At 37.9% G+C, this 19,076-nt stretch overlaps 1 protein-coding gene across 1 annotated transcript in view; it reads left to right on the top strand.

Annotated features, from left to right (window-relative positions):
• The window catches only part of ARG2 (arginase 2), a 39,134-nt gene that overhangs the window by 10,880 nt on the left and 9,178 nt on the right, over positions 1–19,076 (top strand). The window contains exon 3 of the mRNA XM_044664819.1: positions 16,705–16,882. Coding sequence (XP_044520754.1) covers positions 16,705–16,882 — 178 coding nt within the window. The remainder of the gene's footprint in view (positions 1–16,704; positions 16,883–19,076) is intronic.

Raw genomic sequence — 19,076 nt, 5'->3', positions numbered from 1 at the left:
TTTCCTGTAAATTGGAATTCTCTGACTCCTACAATTTCTACTTACATTTTATGATAATCCTAAAACAAAAGGGAATTCTACAGCAAAGTAAAACAAAAGGACATAGTTTTAAGTTTTGATTTGCTTAAAGAGAATAGTAGTAATGTCAGTGCCCAACTTTGGAGAAATATCTTCCTGAACCAGTTTCTTTGCTGGTTCATCTCTGCCATACCCACTAATTGTGTGGGTATTGTAATAAGGAATAAGATAAGTGAAAATTTTAGAAAAGTACATTGGAAAATGCAAGCTTGAGTTGAACATTCTTAGGGCTTTTGGATGTGGCAGAAAGGACACAGAGCTTTTGAACTCTGGGACAGTTGGGAGGTTTTGCCACTGGTAGAGGAGCTTTTGTGCCCTGATCTCATTGAAGAAACCCCACTTGAGGAACTAGAAAATAGGTAGTTTTGGAGGGTGGACCTCCAGGTCTGTGATAGCCTATTGGAGTGACCCAGTGGAGGTAGTGGACTGTACCAACATCCTGGATCCTGGGACATCGTTGGAGCAAGCAGTGAGATCCCCAAAACCCTGTCAAGCTTGCATTTAGTCTAGTATAGTGTGTAAGTTTTATCTCCCCTGCCCTGATTTCCTGGATCACCTAAATCCCTGTGTCTTCCCTCCTATAGCGGTTAAGAGTAGTTTGCCCCATTTCCCATGTGCCCTACCTTATTTTATTATTAAAATCCCTTTATGTTGCTTCCTACTGTCTTATTCCTTATTACAGTGTCCCTGAAGACTCTATCCTAAGCTATTTATTCCCTACTATACTATATCACTTGGTAATTTCTTCATGGGATCTATGTAGATGATTCCCCAGGTCTAGTTTTTTCCCTAAGCTTCGGTCATGTATTATCAACTTCCTTTAAAACATCCTGAACTGGATGTTCTTGTAGGTATCTCAAACTCATCTTGTCAAAAACAACTTATCTTTTCCTCAAAGCTTTCCTATCTTCTGAACTTTCCTATTACTTAAAAAAAAATTCTTAGTAACAACTCTTTAAGACAAAAGGGCAAGGACCAGGCAAAGGAGGGTTTTAGTGACTTGCCCAGGGCCACATAGCTAGGAAATGCCTGGGGCCAAATTTGAACCCAGGTCCTCCCAACTCCATGCCTACCACACATTATCAACTGTGCTGCCTTAACTTTTTACTTTTACCTCACCTATCTAATATGTTCTCCATTTTTTTTCTATATTCACAACATCCTTTGTATATGTCCCTTTTTGTCTCATCTACTATTCTAATTTAGGCCATTATCACTTGTCATCTAGATTGTAATGAGAGAAATGTGATTTCACCATACATCCAGCAAATTGGCAAATATAACAGAATACTGTAATAGTTGATGTTGGGGAGATTTTGGAAACATAGGTACAGTAATACATTGTTGGTGGGACTGTGAATAGCCATTTTGGAAAGTAACTTGCAATTATGCAAATAAAATAATTGAAATTTCTATATCCTTTTCCCAGAGATTTCACTAGTAGGCATATACTCCAGGAAAGTCCCTGGAAAAAAGAAAGAGGCTCCATACACAACATTGTGGCAATGCTTTTTGTGGTAACCAAGAATTAGAAACAAAGTAGATAACTATTAACTAGGGAAATGGTTAAAACAAATTATGGTACATGAATAAAATGAGATATGATTAGAAGCAATGAATTATGATACATACAGAAAATAATAGAAATTCTTAAGTAAACTGATTCAGTGACATGAACAGAGCCAAACAATTAGTGACACTTCTCCATCCTACCCCTAATTCTTTGCAGAGGAGGTAGAAGGGAATGAAATATTATGTATTTTCATGTTTTTCTCAATACATAGATTTTACTGATTTTTCTCCCCTTTTTCTCATCTTTCAAAGAAAAAAATTCTTTGTCTTATGGAGTGCCTCTCAGGGAAGAATAGGAGGGATATATATGTGTGTGTGTGTGTGGTAATTATTAGGCTGTCAACATGGAATCTAGCGACCCCAAACTTGTGGCCTAGTGAGATCTGATGAACCCCAAGTTTTAGAAATAGCTTGTAGGTTGGAGACCCCCCCAAAGCTTGTGCTTGTTCCCAGGAGAATCCACCCTGAAGTGAATCCCAGACTAGCTGTTGCAGACTGAATAATGGACCCCAGGATAAATGCTAAATACCCTTTTGTCTTAGGTAATCTTCCCTATTATATCGGAGACCCTTTCCCAGGAAGGCACACCTGGGCAGGGACCATCCTTTAGTATCTATTTAAGTAGCCCCTTTGATAGCTCTGCTGGTAGAGCTGAGGACTATGGATCCTTAGGTCTCTGGTTAGATTCTGTTTAGGTATGATTCTGGCTCAGATTCAAAGGAGGAGTCCTCATCTAGCACAGTGGCACTCACAGGGACCAGAGCAAGCAGTGTTCAATCCTCAGACTCTGCATGAGGCTCTGAGTGGAGGCCTAGTCAACACGGTTCCCCCTTTTCCTTAATTAAAGAGTGGCTTTTATGACTATTTAATAGTTCTGTGTTTTTTCAAAGTTAACAAGGCATTGTAAAAAAATTACTAAATTCTTAAAAAAAAAAAAGAAAACATTGACACTCTTAGCTTGGTTTGCATTAATGACAAAACTCCAGCCTTATTTTCTGGGAATCAAGATTCCTCCCTGAAATTGTTTAAGTCTTCTTGTCAAGGATAATTTATTGATATTTGATTCAAGTGAGACCATGGAATTTAGATATGATTGTCATAATTTTATTTCTTGAAAGTTTTATATCAGCTTACTATGATATTTTTATAATATAGCTGAGGTCTTACTACTTTGTGCTTCCACATTGCCTACCTTTAGGTTGAATGGTATCCTTGTGAAAAAGAGTCTTTATTAAAGGAATAATAGTAGGTTTCTCTATTTTTTTAAGTGACAGAGAAGGATGAAGAAAAGAGGTAAGCAGCATCAAAGACAGTCCATTTTTCCTACCATTTTGATTAGGCACTTTGTAGCTTTTGTTTCTTTACTCATGGTATTTTCATTTTGGTTATCTCCAGGCTCCTATAATGACTATTTAGTCTTTGAAGTTAGCAAGTTCTTAAAGGAATTTTGGAGTTGGAAAGTGGTGATAAAAATGAGGCTCTTATTGCTCTTTCATATTTGGGACTCTTCCCTTGAAAATGTCTTCCATGTGGAGAATAATGCATGCAAGGGCAACAATGCTTTAAATAAAAACTGCATAAAAGGCAAATGAACTTAAGAATAAATGCAGTGTCCAATACTGAATCCTGAGGGCAGATGTCTGTTGAAGCTGAATGTGGTAGCCCTGGGCAGAGTGGCACTATCATTCAGTTTTGCTTTATTTCTCCCCTTTGTAACAAGGAATAACTGAATGAGTTTGGGAATTGAGGAATGGAAGTAGGGAAATGATTGTGATATTGGTCTCCCATCTGTACACAAATGAAAGTACCCATTTGAAAACTTGATCTCCAAGTCATGAGGTGCATCCCTTTAGGCTAGTGATGGGCAAACTACACCTGCCTGCCAGATACAGACCCCTGAAATGTTCTATCCTGCCACATTATTCCTAATCTGATGAATACAATGAGTAGGATACAATACGATGAAACTTCGAAAGAGTTGCCTTAGAAACAGACTGACAGATGGGCATTTCCTTTCCTTTGGCCCCCTCTTTAAAAAGTTTGCCCATCACTGGTTTAGGCTATGCTGGCAAAGAATAAAAATGCCCTTTCTGCAGCAGTTTATATGTGGGTGCATATAGTGTGCAATTTCCCAAAGGCATTTCAGCTTGTTCTACCCCTTAGTTCTTTTCTGGGTTCATTTCAGTAACTATCCAAGGTGTATGCATTAATGCACCAGGTCTGTGTACCATCTTTCCAACTATATATCCCAGTAGCTGGGTAGCACAGAGGACAGAGTGCTGGGCCGGGACTCCAGAAGCCCTGATCTAAATAATAATCCAGTCAGCTCTAAATTTTATAGTCTGTATTATTTTGATAAAGTAAGAGATTTACATTTTATCAAGGAAGTTAGGTGCCTTAACTCAGAATAAGTAATTTTGGGGATTTAAGCAGCTGTCTACCCTGCTTTCAGTTAGGGCAAATACTCAAAAACAAATATCTACCACATTCTTTAATACATAAATATAAGCTACCATCTTCTCATAAGTTCAGTGCTTAGTTGTATGTGACTGATCTCATTTACTTAGTTTGGAAGTAATCTTTTACCCTCCTAAACAGGAAATGAGTAGATGTTAGTACTAAAATTCTCTACCCTGAGTGTAACAGTTGGGGTTCTGGTTAGAATTTATACAGATGAGGCAAAGGGGGAGGGAAAAGTACCCTTCTCTAACTTGGAAATAAGAAAATAAATAAGCAAAGGAGGCTAAACAAACTTATTTGCTGATTTAAGAAATGAATCATAACTGGGTGTGCTACTTGTAGAGTTTTACAGAGAATGAACTGATTTTTCCAGAAGCGATTTTATTTATTTTCTTTTATATCTTTTGGGTTGACATTATCTTTGTTTCTAAATATATTCCTTGCACACAAGAGGTATGCCTTTATAACAAAGAATGTAAAAAATCCCAACAAAATGTGTATATACATGTCTACATATAAATGCCATGTATCACACTCAATCCATCACCCCTGCAAAGAAAGGGAGAGAGGTGCATTTTATTTCTTTTAAACCCATACTGGCTGTTTTAGAATTGATATTAAGTATTAGTTCCAAGGCAGAAGAGCAGTATAGGCTAGGCAATGGGGTCTTAAGTGATTTGCCCAGGGTCATATAGCTAGGAAGTGTCCGAGGCCAGATTTGAACCCAGGATGTCCTTTCTTCAGGCCTTGGCTCTATCCATTGTGCTACTTAGTTGCCCCTCCCCCATGTATTCTTGATTCCATCTCTTCCCCCCTCCTATTACATGTAAAAAGTTTCCAACATTTTTCAAAGAATATTGAGTCTCAAATTCTTTCTCCCTCTCCCTCAACCCTCCACTCCCTTGAGATGGTAAACAATCTCATGTAGACTTTACATGTGCAATCATGTAAAACATTTTTCCATATTAATCTTTTTGTGGATGGAAACTCAAATTTGCTTTGGTTTGATTTCAGATTTGGTTCTTTTTCTCTGAAAGTAGATGGCATTTTTTATTATGAGTCCTTTGGGATAGTTTTGGATAGCCGAGAATAGCTGTTATTCACAATTGCTCATTATAAAGTATTCCTGTCATTGTACAGTGTTCTCCTGCTTGTCATTTCTTACAGCACAATGGTATTCCATTAAAATCATATACTATAACTTACTCAGCCATTCCCCAATTGATGGGTATCCCCTCACTTTCCAAATCTTTACCCCCTAAAAAGAGCTTCTTTAAATATTTTTGTGCATACAGTCCCTTCTTTTTGTTTTTTATCTCTTTGGGATACAAACCTAGTTAATAGGGTGGTTCAAAGGGCATGTACTGTTTCATAGCCCTTTGGGCATAGTTCTAAATTGCTCTCCTGAATGATTGAATCTCAGTACATAGCTCCCCAAACAATGCATTTCCCAGCTTTGTCATTTTATTTTTCTGTCATAATAGCCAATCTGATAAGTGTGTATCTCTTTTCTTTTCCAGCAGTTTGCTCTTGCTATTGTCCTCCTTACCTGCTGCCTACAAACATGGTCAGCAAAGTATTCCCACTCCTTAAATCCTCCCTAGAGCCTGCTATTCCCATAAACTATTGCCTTTTGTCTCTATGTAGCTCTTCTCAGCCAAACTCCTTGAAATAGCTATCTATATATACACATTGTCTTCAAGTCCTTTCGACTTGTTTTTTAAAGCTTTAAAATATTTTTATTTTTAACTTAAACATTAAATAAAATGAAAATTTCCATATGCAGAGTAGAAGAGAAAGGTTTTTATACAAAACTTCAAATCTGTTACACAATGGTGCACATAGTAAAGACAGAAACAAACTGCTATGCTAGAAATTGTGTACTAAGTGCTTTATGAATTATTCATTTGATCTTTGGGAGATAGATGCTGTTGTCTCCATTTTACAGTTGAGAAAATTAAGGAAATACAGGAAATTAGATTTGCAGTTAAGTAATTTGTTCAAGCTATATAGCTAGTTGGAGGTCAAATTTAAACTTGGCTATTCTGATTATAAGCCCAATGCACTATCCACTGTAAAAACCTTTTTTTTTTTTTTGTTTTTTCAGTTGTGTCCAACTCTTTTGGACCCCATTTGGGGTTTTCTTGGCAAAGATACTGGAGTGCTTTGCCATTTCTTTCTCCAACTCATTCAAACAGATGGAAAAACTGAGGCAAACAAGGTTAAGTGACTTTCCAAGAGACACACAAGCTAGTGTCTGAATTCCGTTTTGAACTCGGGAAGAGGAGTCTTCCTAACTCCAAGGCCCTGAACTCTATCCACTGCAACCCCTAGTTGCCTTCTAAGTTCCTGAATAATAAATTCAGAAATCTTCAAGCTTGTCTATTTTCTTGTTTTTCTTCTGTGCTTTTAAAAAAATGTTTCAACAATTCTCTTTTAATCTCACTGTCTTCTAAAATGGCCACAATTTTAAATTCAATCACTCAACTGCAACTGTTCTTCTCAAACTTACCAATTATCTCCTAATTGCTAAATCTGATGACCTTGTCTCATTCCTCATCCTCTCTGCAATATTTAACACTGCTTATCCTCTCTCCTTTCTGGGTTTTATGACACTGCTCCCCTGGGTCTGATAGCTCCTTGAAAGCAAAGATGGTCTTTTACCTTTCCCTATATTCCCAGCTTTAGCAAATGCTTGCTTAATCAATGTTTAGTGACTAACCATTTTCCTCGGGCTTCTTTGCTGGATCATTGTCCTTGTTGTGTGTACTCCAAAGTTCTATCTGGTCCTTAGGGCCTTCTTTTCTCTTTCTACTTTCTTACTGGAGACTTTATCAGCTCTCAAGGGCTCTTATCTCTCTTCAGATGAGCTCTTAATCTTTCTTCTGAGCTCCAGTCTTGCATCTGAAATTGCCTACTAGATATTTCAAACTTGATGTCCCTCCTGTAAGTAACTTAAACTCAGGTCCAAAAGTGTGAACTCATTGTCTCTCCCACCAGATCCTCCTTTTTAAATTTCTTATTAAAAATCTCTCATGTATATACCCTTATTTTCACTTTCGTGGCCACACTACTCTAGTAGTCTTCATCAAATCTGGCCTTTACTATTACAATAGTTTTTTATTGTTTCAGGTCTCTCTCTTGTGGTACAAGCCCTATTCCACTCAGCTTCAAATTGATCTTTTTAAAGAACAGGTCTCAGTGTGTCACCCCTCTATTCAAATTCCTATCACTGTTAGGCTAAAAGACAACTTCCACTAGAGCAGGGGTTGGCAACATATGGCTCTTGAGCCATATCTGGCTCCACCTCCCGACTGGCCAGTCTGGGCAGAGTCCCCGCCCCATATTCCAGCACCTTCGGCCTCCATCCTCCTCCTTCTGCAGGTGTTTATGGCTCTTACAACCAAAAAGGTTGCCGACCGTCGCAGAGGTTTGACATTTATTGCTCCTTACACCTTGTACCCTCAACTCTTTTCCTTCCTTCCTAGCCAAGGCTGGCTTTCTTGTTTCATTTCTAATCTCCTAGTACTTGTAGTGGGTACCTTGTGGTACCTGCAAGGTGTATTACTCCTTACCTTTACCACATGGAATTTCTTTTTTTTTTTTAAACCCTTACCTTCCATCTTAGAATCATTACTGTGTATTGCTCCTAGGCAGAAGAGGAGGAGTAAAGGCTAGGCAGTGGGGGTGAGGGGGTCAAATAACTTGCCCGAGGTCATGAAGCTAGGAAGTGTCTGAGGGCAGATTTGAACCGGGGACCCTCCTGTCTCTAGGCCTGACTCTCAAACCACGGAGCCACCCTGCTGCCTCCTGGAATTTCTTTTTTAAAGACTCGCCCAACTCAAGGGCCAGATTCTCCAGGAGGCCTTTCTTGGTGTACTCTACTCCCCACCCCACCCCACCAGGTTAATATGTTACTTTCTTTGTCTTTTCATATAGCTAGTTGTCTCTACCATTAATATAGAAACTACTCAAAGGCTAGAATTATTCTTTATAATTCTCTAGACTCTGGCACACAAGAGCTTAATAACTACTTGGATGATAGCATACAGGTTGACAGTGGCTTATATCGGGGCAGTTGGGTAGTTCAGTGTATGTAAGATGCTATGAGCATTAATCTGTTCATCTTGATTTTTTTCTATCTATATTCATGCTTGAAGTGTATCTTTGCAATTTGAATTTATATATGGATAAATTTAGGACTAGGCCAGTAATTTCATTGTTATAGGGATAGAACTGCTTTCAGATGAAGAAACTCCCTCCATAGGTGCAAGTCAGTTCCTTCTTTGTATTTCAGTGGTGGCTTAGAGCATGGAAGTGGGGTTAAATGACAGGATCAGAATATATGGTCTGGGTTGGGACTTGGGTCCAGGACTTCCCAGCCAGGCCTCTCTCCACTATGCATCCCTTTAACACAAGGCATGTGCAGTTCCTAAAGTTCCAAAGAAAAGAACTAGAAGGGACCCTGGAGGTTGAATCCAAATTCTCCATTTCATAGATGGGGAAATTGAGACCCAGGAAGTGAAGTGGCTTTCCCAAAGTAACAGAGGGGCTAGGCAGCCAGTGAAGCCTTTGACTTCAGGCTCATGGCTCTTTCTGCTTAGGCCAACATCTTAATGGCCTTCCACTACTTTTGCCAGAAGTAACAACTTGTGGCCTTTATTGTTAGAGGCAACAGAGGAGTCAAATGGGAAGGGAAATGCTGTGGAATTCTGGTCTAGTGCAGTGATGATGAACTTTTAGAGACTTAAGTGCCCAAATTACATCCTCACATGGTATGTGAGCTGCCCCCTTATACCCCAGACAGGAGGGAGGAAGCACTCCCATTGGGCTGCTGGGCAGAAGGGCTGGTCATGTGAGAAATGCCTCAGACTCATGGAGAGGGGGAGGGCAGCAAACCCCTCCAGCATGCATGCCATACATTCACCAACATGGGTCTAGTAGATTTCCCTTGGGAAAGACAATACTAATATGCCTTTTTACTTGTTAGACTAAGTTTATTCAAGCCAGTAACAAATTTTTGAGCACTTTTAAACTACTTGGCTCTGAAATCTAAACATTTTAAAGGAGTGTTATGTTATTAAATAGAATATATGCTACTTAGTTTTATTGGTGGCAGCAAATTACTTTATTTAGCATTTATAAAAATCCCTTGATAACACTATCTCTTTCAAAGGGTATTTATTAAACCAATTTCAGATTGTCTGGGGTCAGAAGGAAAGTTCAGCCAACTTTGTGAGTAATTTGGATTAACAGTCTTTTCCTAGTTTTCAGCTTTGTTCTTCATCAACAATTCCAATCACAACTTTGAAGGGGTTTTTTGTTGTTGTTGCCGTTTTTGCAGGGCAGTTGTTCCTGCTGCTTACTCAAAAACACAACAATAAGAGTTTTTATCTGTAATAGCCATAGATTTGCCCACTGGAAATGTTTCTGGTTCTATAGCACTAGAGGCCTTTTTTTTAAACTTCCTATCTGCTGTAATTGTAGTAGCCTGCTAATGGGTCTACCTGCCTCAAGTCTCTCCCTACTCCTTCATTCATCCTTCATTCAGCCACTAAAACAGGACCTAAGCTTTAGGAAAACTATCTACCCCATTTCCTCAAAAAACTCTAGTGGCTCCCTATTGCTTCCAGGATCAAATAATACAAAATGCTCTGACCTTCAAAGCCCTTCATAACCTAGTCCTCTCCAGACTTCCTCTTACACTTTACTCCCTGACTTGCATTATCTAATGACTCTGTCCTCCAGGCTATTCCACAAACTAGGCACTCCATCTCTTGGCTCCAGGCATTTTTTTCCTTATACCAGGAATGTCCTCCTCTGCTAGGCCTACTGGTCTGCCTGGCTTTTAAATCCCACCTAAAATCTCATCTTTTACTGGAAGCCTTTCCTAATCTCTTTTCATACATAGCATCTTTCTGCTCTTTAATTATTCTCCATTTATCTTGAATAAAATTTAGTTTGTATATAGTTTTATGTGTAAACCCCTTGAGAGCAGGGACTGTCTTTTGCCTCATTTTATGTCCCTCTAGTTCAAAGCCTGGCTCTTTATAGGTGCTTGATAAAATGTTGATTGATTGGACTGTGATCCTTGTTTTTGTTTCTTAAAAATTGGGAATAGGAACTCAGCTGGTGAGCCATTCAGTCTTAAAGAATATTAAAAAGGAGTAGTTTTTTAAACTTTTTGTTTTTTTCAATTACATGTAGAAACATCTTTTTTCATCCGATTGTTACCTGATATTTTTCCATTCAGATTTTCTCCCTCCCCACAACCTACCAGTAAATGGTCTCTGATATAGGTTATACCAGTGCTGTCATGCAATACATATTTCCATATTTCTCATGTCAGGAAAGAAGACATATATCACACACATAATAAAAAACACATGAAGGAAATAAAGTGAAAGATTGCATGCTTTGAATTGTAGTCAGACTCCCAACAGTTTCTTCTTCAGCTGTGGATAGGATTTTTCATTATGAGTCCCTTGGGGTTATCTTAGAACCTTGCTTTGCTGATAATAGTAAATAATAATAAAATGCTGTCTTTCACAGTTCATTTTATATTTCTGCTATTGTATACAGTGTTTTTCTGGTTCTGCTCACTGTATTTTGCATTAGTTCATTTAAGTCTTTCTAGGTTTTTCTGAACTCATTCTGTCCATTGTTTCTTATGGCACAATAATATTTCATTACAACCATATGCTACCATTTGTTTAGCCATTCCCAGTTGATGGACATCTCCTTAGTTTCCAATTCTTTGCAACTACAAAAATAGCTGCTAAAAATATTTTTGTACAAGTAGGTTCTTTCCCTCTAACTAAAAGGAGAGTAGTTTTAGAAAATCCTTGGGAATCTGTAACCCCTTGGGGTAGGGACAGCAGATGAAGCAACAAAGAAATAACTTGGGGTGGATTATCAACTTCACTAAGGAAATAAGCATATTTATTAGACCATTTCACTTTCTATTTTGAGGAAATATATGCTTAATTTAAGTAAGAGGAGAGGTTGATATAAGGAGTGAATTTGGATTAGAAGCCCTGAGCTGGTCCCATCAGGTCATGGTATATGATTTCTGGGAGAAAATCCATCTGGCACCTTTTTTTGTAAGGTCATTAAAAGAAATTGACAACTGTGCATTCTGCCTATTCTGCCCCTCTTTTACCAAGGTAATTACACCAAAACCTAGTGTATTTTAGGATAGGCAGAAACATAGTTATTTGAAACAGGAAGAGGGAACTGGGAGCCATGTGCCTTGTTTCACTTTCCTTCTTTACCTAATTAGTTTTTTGGTTTTCCCCCAAACTCACTGGGCTTGTCATTGCTGTAATGCCCATAGACTACACAGAAGTTTCCATTTACTAGAAGCTTCCCCCAAACTGGGCCCACTTACTCAAATACTTGTTTCTGCAAAATGACAGACTAAACAACTCTCAGTCTCTTATTCAGTACTCTGAAAAAATATTTTTTTCTTAATTTACTTGGTATTGACTGGAAAATTTGAGAGCAGTAGTATTCCCCTAAAGTAAATCATTGAAAAGTTCAACCATCTAGAAATAATAAGTTTTTGATATTTTATTCAAGGACATTTCAAAGTTATGTAATATAATTTAAGCTCATCACTGTTTTTAGTCTGGATTTTTATTGACCTAGAAATTACAGAATTACCAAGGTGAATGAAAATTTTGATTCCTTTCCCTCTGAAGTATTTCTGTCCCCAATTACTTAAGCAGTTTCATCATAGTCAAAGGTTCTTGTTAGTCTAAAGGTTCAGGGTTGGGTGTTAGAAGTTAAAAGGTTGCCAGGATCTTGGTGTTCACTGTTACTGAGGACAGAGCAAGTAGAAAGGGAAATAGCTTTTCTTAAATATAGTTTTCTTAAATAGTTTTCTTAAATTCAGTAACTGAGCTTGTACTCTGCCTTCTTTGGAGTGAATAACTTTTGTGTATCCAAAAAGTACCACACTCTCTGAAAGTCTGGATTCCTTAAATTACTCATGGTAAGTCCATTACCACAGTGTAGCAGCTAACTGCTTCAGACCTAATAATGTCTAAAATTTCTCTTGAACCTATCTTCTTCTATGGGTTCATCTTACACACATTTTATCTTCAACTAGAACCATGGCCTGTTTTTTCTCCTTTAACAACCTTATTCACTACTGCTAAATTAAATGCCACCTCTTTGCAGACTACTCTGAAATCTTTATCTTTAGTCCTGACTTCTTTTCTGAGCTCCAGGTACACAACTCTAACTACTAATAGCATATAATAGATAGATTTTCCACAGGTATTTCAATTTAGTAGATCCAAAATTGTGAGTTTATCTTTCTCTTTAAACCTGGTTCTCTTTCTGACTTCAGTATTCTGAATGTCACCCAATCTCTCATGTTTAAATTTTAGGATTATGCAGTTTGGCCTTAACTCTTTCACCTCTCTTCTCCAGTCAGTTACTAAGTCCTACCATTTCTGCCTGTAAGATAGCTACTACAGTGATACCTCATCTACTGCGATAGTTACGTTCCAGAGACCCCTGAATCTGCGAAGTAGCAGCGTTATATTTATTTTATTATTTATATATATTTTAAAGCTTTATAAACACTTCTCACTTTCCTATAAACCTTTTCCACACTCTTATTAACCTATAGTAACTAAGCCAATCAGCACCCAGGATATAGAACACAGCACTGTGGTTGGTCGCCTTTCATTCCATCAGCCAATAGTGTGCCACAGTAAGTGTAACTCTGCAATACAGAATTATATATATACATATACATACATATTTTTTTTTAAACCTGTGATACAGTGAAGCTGGGATAAGTAAACTACTTTCTCTCTGTAATATCTTTCTCTTTAGTCCTACTTCTACATTTCAGTATGCATTATCACCCACCTACATTCTTGCAATAATCTTCCAAGTTTTCTTACCTTCCTTCTCTTTTTTTCATACTATTATCAGAACAACTTCTCGTATGTATATGAATGATTATGTCAGCTGAAAAATCAAACTAAACAAAAAAAAGTTCAGCAGCTCCCTCTTGCTTCTTTGATTAAAAGTTCAAATATATTTATTTAGTATCTTAACTAACACCATCCTGCCTTCCCCATCTTGCCTATTTCCCCACCTCCCCCATCTCCAAATCCTCTACACCCCAACCAAATATAAGTCTCTTCTCTTTACTCCAACTTCTCTTTTCTTCCTTTACTCCAACAGTGTTACCTTCTTTCCACTTTTGTTACTTTGCCTGTTTAATTAGAACCCATCCTTTTAAGCCCAGTTAGATGGTGCTTCTTCTATGACTTCCATGATATGTCCTTTCCCCGTAAAATTCACTGACAATAGTACTTTGTTTTCAGCTGGTTAATGCACTCTCCTAATGCATCGTTGTGTCTTAAACTTCTACTAGACAGAAAAGCCATGAAAATGGGGACTGCTTATTTAAACTTTGGTTTTTTTGATATGCTGCTCACAGTAAGAACTTAATGGATTTTTGAGCAAAACTTTCTTTCCAGCTTTAATAATTAATCAGCTTTAATAATTAATCTGGTCACATTCCCAACCTTTATATCCAGGGGTCCTTTTCTTCCTAGGTTAAATTTTTTTTTTTAAACTGTGCTCTTTGTGTCTTCTTCCCCTCTTTTCATTTCAGAACTTAGAGTGGCTACTAGCCTAGACCTTATGTCAATTGTCCATCTCAGTGAATGTATTGAAGGTGGCATGGGATGATATAAATAATCTAATAATGTGATAAATAAAGCTAATAAAGCAGGTAAGTTATCTAGGATCCAAGTCTTAAACTGGATGTTCAGTAGAAAATATGTCAATATGCCCAAAACAGAACTCATTCTCTTTCCCTAAACCCTCCCTCACTTCTTCCTTATCTAGAAGTGTCCTCAATTCCTCACTCTCTCACTCCCCATATGAGCTGTTGCCAAAGCCTGCTGATTTCACCTTTCATCATTTGTCTATTAAGTCTCTTTTTTTCTTCTGACACTGCTATCACTATAGTGCAGGCCTTTATCACCTCACACCTTGATTATTGCAATAATCTGTTGCTAAGTCTGCTTGCCTTAGTTCTCTTCCATTCATCCTCCATTTGGGCACTAACATGGTTTTCCGAAAAGGCAGGTCTGGTCATCACACAGGTACACACTCACGCACACATACCTCCTTCAAATCCAAAATGCTTCATTTCACATTCAAAGTCTGGTCTCCTCCCACCTTTCCCAGGACTCTTACCCTTTAAACACATACTCTTTGATCCAATGACACTGGCCACTTGGCTGTTCCACAAACGAGACACTCTTTTTCAACTCTGGGCATTCTCTCTCTTTCCCATGCCTGACTTCCTCTTCTGCTTCAAAGAACTGCTTGACATCCTTGATTTCCGTTAAGTCCCAAATAAAAATTTCATCTTCTACAAGCAGCCTTCCCCAGCCCCTCTTAATTCCCTATTTAGTCTGTTTATAGCTTGTTTGGTATATATGTTTGCATGTTGTCATTCCCATTAGACTGCAAGTTACTTGAGGGCAGGGACTGTCTTTTGCCCCTTTTTATATCATTAGTACATAGCATAGTGCCTGGAAAAATAGTAGGTGGTGGTTAATTTATTGATTGAAGTCACATCTCAACAGCTTCCTCCTTCCCTCTGCAAATCCAAATAATTGTTTGTTTGTGTCCAATTCTTTGTGACCCCACTTAGAGTTTTCTTGGCAAAAAGCTCCTAGAACAGCTTTTCCTTCTCCATCTCATTTTACAGTTGAGGAAATTGTGTAAAGTGAGGTTAAGTGACTTGCCCAGGATCACATAGATCACTATTAAGTGTCTGAGTCCTGATTTGAATTTAGGTCTTCTTGACTTCAGACTTAGCACTCTATCCACTAGGCTACCTAGCTGCCATAGCAATACTGGCAGTTATTTTGGAACAGAATCTATTGAAAGCATTTGCAAACATCCAAGGAAATATTCAGAGAATCAAACCTCTTTTACTAAACCAAGAGAATGCTTTAAGACATAGCTGCCCTAAAGAAAAGTTCTTTATATAAATTAGTCTTCAACCAGTCATTTAGAGATAATCTTAGTTCAGTCACAACCTATTGGAGATACTGGGGCTTAGAGTGGTAGTGATTTGTCAACCCAGTAGGAGACTAGAACGTGTTTTTGTTTTTTTTTAACCTCCTAGACTATTTCTCAAGATTTACGTTTGATCAAAGTTTCAAAATGAGGCCTAAGTATACATAAATGTTTTCTTATTTTTGCAGTCAACACTTGTAACAGCCCTTCAGTAAGGAAATAAAGGAATTATAAGTTAATAGTGGTCAATGGCTATGCAGGGCAACTTGATCTAAAGAGGGATTTAAAAGTAGAGTCGAAAGAAGAAAATTTTCTTTGCACCTCAGAATGCATATAGGTTATAGTTCTTGTTCTTGACTGGGAGATTTGGGCTCTCGATATCTGAGGAAGACAAAAGATCAGCAACCTTGGAAAATATGTTTTTACATAGTGCAAAAGTGCCTCTGTAATCAATTGCTAATGTCTATATCAAGAATTTACCTTCTCTTAATAAATACATATTCTTATTTTGCAAATCCTATGCTACATCAAAATCGAAATGGCTTTTTAGACTGAAAGCTTGAGTTGTTTTTGGTTGGATTATGAAGGAGAGAGTACTTGTGTGGTTACATGTACAGTGGTCCTTTTAAGGAAGGGGAAGTTTACAGTTGTCTGTAACTAATCTGTCCTATCAAAATTTGCAGATAGGATGTAAGGGACCTTTGAAATACTCAAAAGATAAAGAAATAGCCTCCTTGGTTAAAAAGAGAAGGGTATATAAAATGCAAATACTCATCCCATTTTCTTAATAACATTTGATACTTTCATTACCACTGCTACTTAGAGATAGAAATGCTCTTTGATCTCCTTGAAAAAGAGGTATGTAGAGCATAAATATTCCTTCTAAAAAGATAGTCTCATAAAATGTCAATTCTGTCATATTAAATCTTAAAACTCTGCTTTAGAAGCTGCTGTTGTTTTTCAGTTATGTCTGACTCTTATGACCCCATTTGTGGTTTTCTTGGCAAAGATACAGGAGTAGTTTGCCATTTCTGTCTCCAGCTCATTTACATGACGAAACTGAGGCAAACAGAATTAAGTCGACTTGCCTAGGATCACACATCTAGTATGTATCTTAAAGTTTGATTTGAACTTGGCTTCCTAACTCCAGGTTCAGCTCTCTCTCCACTGTGTTATTTAGCTGCCCCTGCTTTAGAAGCAGCATTCCTTCTATTCAGAAACTCACTTTAGCTTCCAAGTACCTATCCAGAAGATAGTCACATGGTCACAGGACTTGGATCTAGGAGGGACTTTAAAGATCTAGTACAATGTCCTCATTTTACAGATGAAGAAACTGAGCCTCAGGTCATTTGACTAGTTCTTGATATTCAGTCAGGTCTCCAATTCCAAAATGATTCTGTGGAAAGCACTCTGGATTTGCAATACAGTCCATGAATAAAAACATAATTATTCCTGACCCTAATTTTTGGAAGTTCTGGTAGAAAATACACAATTAATCTTTTTTCCTTGTTTCCCTTTGGCTATCAGGTTGCCGGGTGAATGACTTGGGAGATCTGAGTTTCACCCCTGTGGCCAGTGATGAGTGTTATAACAATCTAGTTGTGAATCCTCGATCGGTGGGCCTTGCCAACCAAGAATTGGCTGAGGCAGTTAGCAGGGCTGTGTCTTCTGGTCACCGATGCATCACTGTGGGAGGAGACCACAGGTGAGTGGGGTGCAGGGGTACCTGTGGAGCAGCTTAGTTAGTCCCCTGCCTTAGCCTAAATATTGATACATGAATATATAATTTTCCCTATGTTTGGGCAAATTACTTAAATGTGTCTAGCTTCCTTATAAAGAGTAAACTACTTCTGGGTTGTAGTGAATATTAAATGAGATTATTTATATATATAAATATATATATATATATATATATACTCCTTACTTTATATGCTTTTACTATATAAAGATAAAGGTACTTTTATAAATGAAGTCATAGACTCTTAGGGCTGTAAGGCACCTTAGAGATTTCCCCAATTTACATCCTGGGGATTAGGAAACTGAACTGATTCAAGTCTAGAATTATGGAAGACTGACTAGGTCTTGGATTAGTGAGACCAAGAACTTCTAGGACATTGTAATAATAATATTTGATAACATAATTGGGGCCTTAGTGCAGCATGCTTTCACCTTGGAGAATCAAGTGCAACCATAAGCCATACTTTCTGATGATTTTATGGTCAGGTACCTATGATCATGGCTCAAGATACTGGACACTAGGTTTCCAATACTAGGCCTCAATTGCCACTGTCATACAACTTCCTTGTAGCCATGCCATCAATACCAGTGTCTAAAACATTACTGATGATGAATATTCAGAGGCTAAGTTGGGCAGGAAGTAGGATTTCCTTTAAATTGATCTATCCTTTAAGACTCAATCTGAGAAAGAACTGTTGGAGTCTCTTTCACATTTATGGTTTTATTTTGGGGCATTGGTTACATATGAGTGTGCTCTTAAAACAATGATTGGAGGTACATTCTGCATGACGATAAATAAAATTTTAAAAAAGAGGGGGCAGCTAGGTGGCTTAGTGAATTGAGAGCAAGACCAAGAGACTAGGAGTCTTGGGTTCAAATATGGCCTGGGGCATTTCCTAGTTATGTAACCCTAGGCAAGTCAACTCCCATTACTGTTCTTTTGCCTTAGAACCAATACATAACATTGATCCTAAGATGGATGGTAAGAGTTTAAAAAAAAAAAGTCAATCTGGAGATTCCTTGAAAATGATGTTATCATTGACCATAAGGAGGCAGAGTAGAATTAAATGTAATACTGGAGGGCTTGGGACACTAGTTCAAGACGGAAACTCAGGTCAATCAGGAGAGGCCATCTGTTCACTAAGGGTGGGAAAGTTGGGGAATTAGAATACTGATAAAGGGCCAAGGTGAGGAGTAAGTAGGCCTACAAAGGACTCTGGAGTAATGGGGTGGGGGAAAAGTTTTTCAGTGAAAAAGAGAAGGGTAACCCATTTCCCACAGTCCATTTAATTAATCCATAGTATCTTAGGGGGTCAGAGGTATGATCTGGGCCTTCCAGTAATACACAAAAGCCCTTGTCTTGAGATCATCCCTTTGGGGATATTTTGCCCCATTTAGACATTATTTTTGAATTTGACATTTTAATTGGTGTTTTACTACCAGGAGTTTTAAAAGTCTACAGTTCTGACCTTTGCCTGGCAAAGCGGGATGAAAAACAGGGGGCTTGGTTCAAGGAATCTTCTAGGACTAATACATTCCTATATAAAAGTCAAGATGTGATTCCTTAGTAGGGATTCTGAAAAGGAAGACAGTCAGTGTTGTGGTTAGAATTTTGTATCCCAGGACTACATTTTCCAGAATCCCACTTTCATCCTCACCCTGTGTTTTGGACATAAAGTTTTGTGTAACCCCGCTCCTCTTTGCTCTTTTCCCATGAACATAGCAGGAAAAACTGCTCTTTACTCAGGCTATATTTTTCCTTTACTTCAAGTGATTATTAATAAATCTTATAAAATATGGTACTTGGAGTTATTGGATATTAATTTTAATCTTACACTTCAGATTTGAGCTTAAAAGACAGGTAGCCTTTACAAAGGAGAAAGGTGGAGGCAAGCTGGCAGGGGCATGGTGAATGCTTAAGTGCTTGTTGAAATTAATGAAATTTGTTGAATTCCTAACTGGAAAACCCACACACTGATAGGACATTGAGGCAATGGTGAAGCAACTAGAAGTCAAGGATCTTATTTCATGGATCAGTACTGTGTCTAGTGGGCAGTCCTCTCTATATTTTCAATCAATTCCCAATCAATCAACTTCAGGCTGTAGATTACATTTACCCTGTAATTTTATTTTGTCCTTCTGAGAGCTGTATTGCAATGGCT

The sequence above is a fragment of the Gracilinanus agilis genome, chromosome 2, assembly GCF_016433145.1.
Source record: "Gracilinanus agilis isolate LMUSP501 chromosome 2, AgileGrace, whole genome shotgun sequence".
In the NCBI taxonomy this organism is placed as follows: domain Eukaryota; kingdom Metazoa; phylum Chordata; class Mammalia; order Didelphimorphia; family Didelphidae; genus Gracilinanus; species Gracilinanus agilis.
The sequence above is the reverse complement of the archived record's forward strand: the minus strand, read 5'-3'. Positions and strand labels throughout refer to the sequence as shown.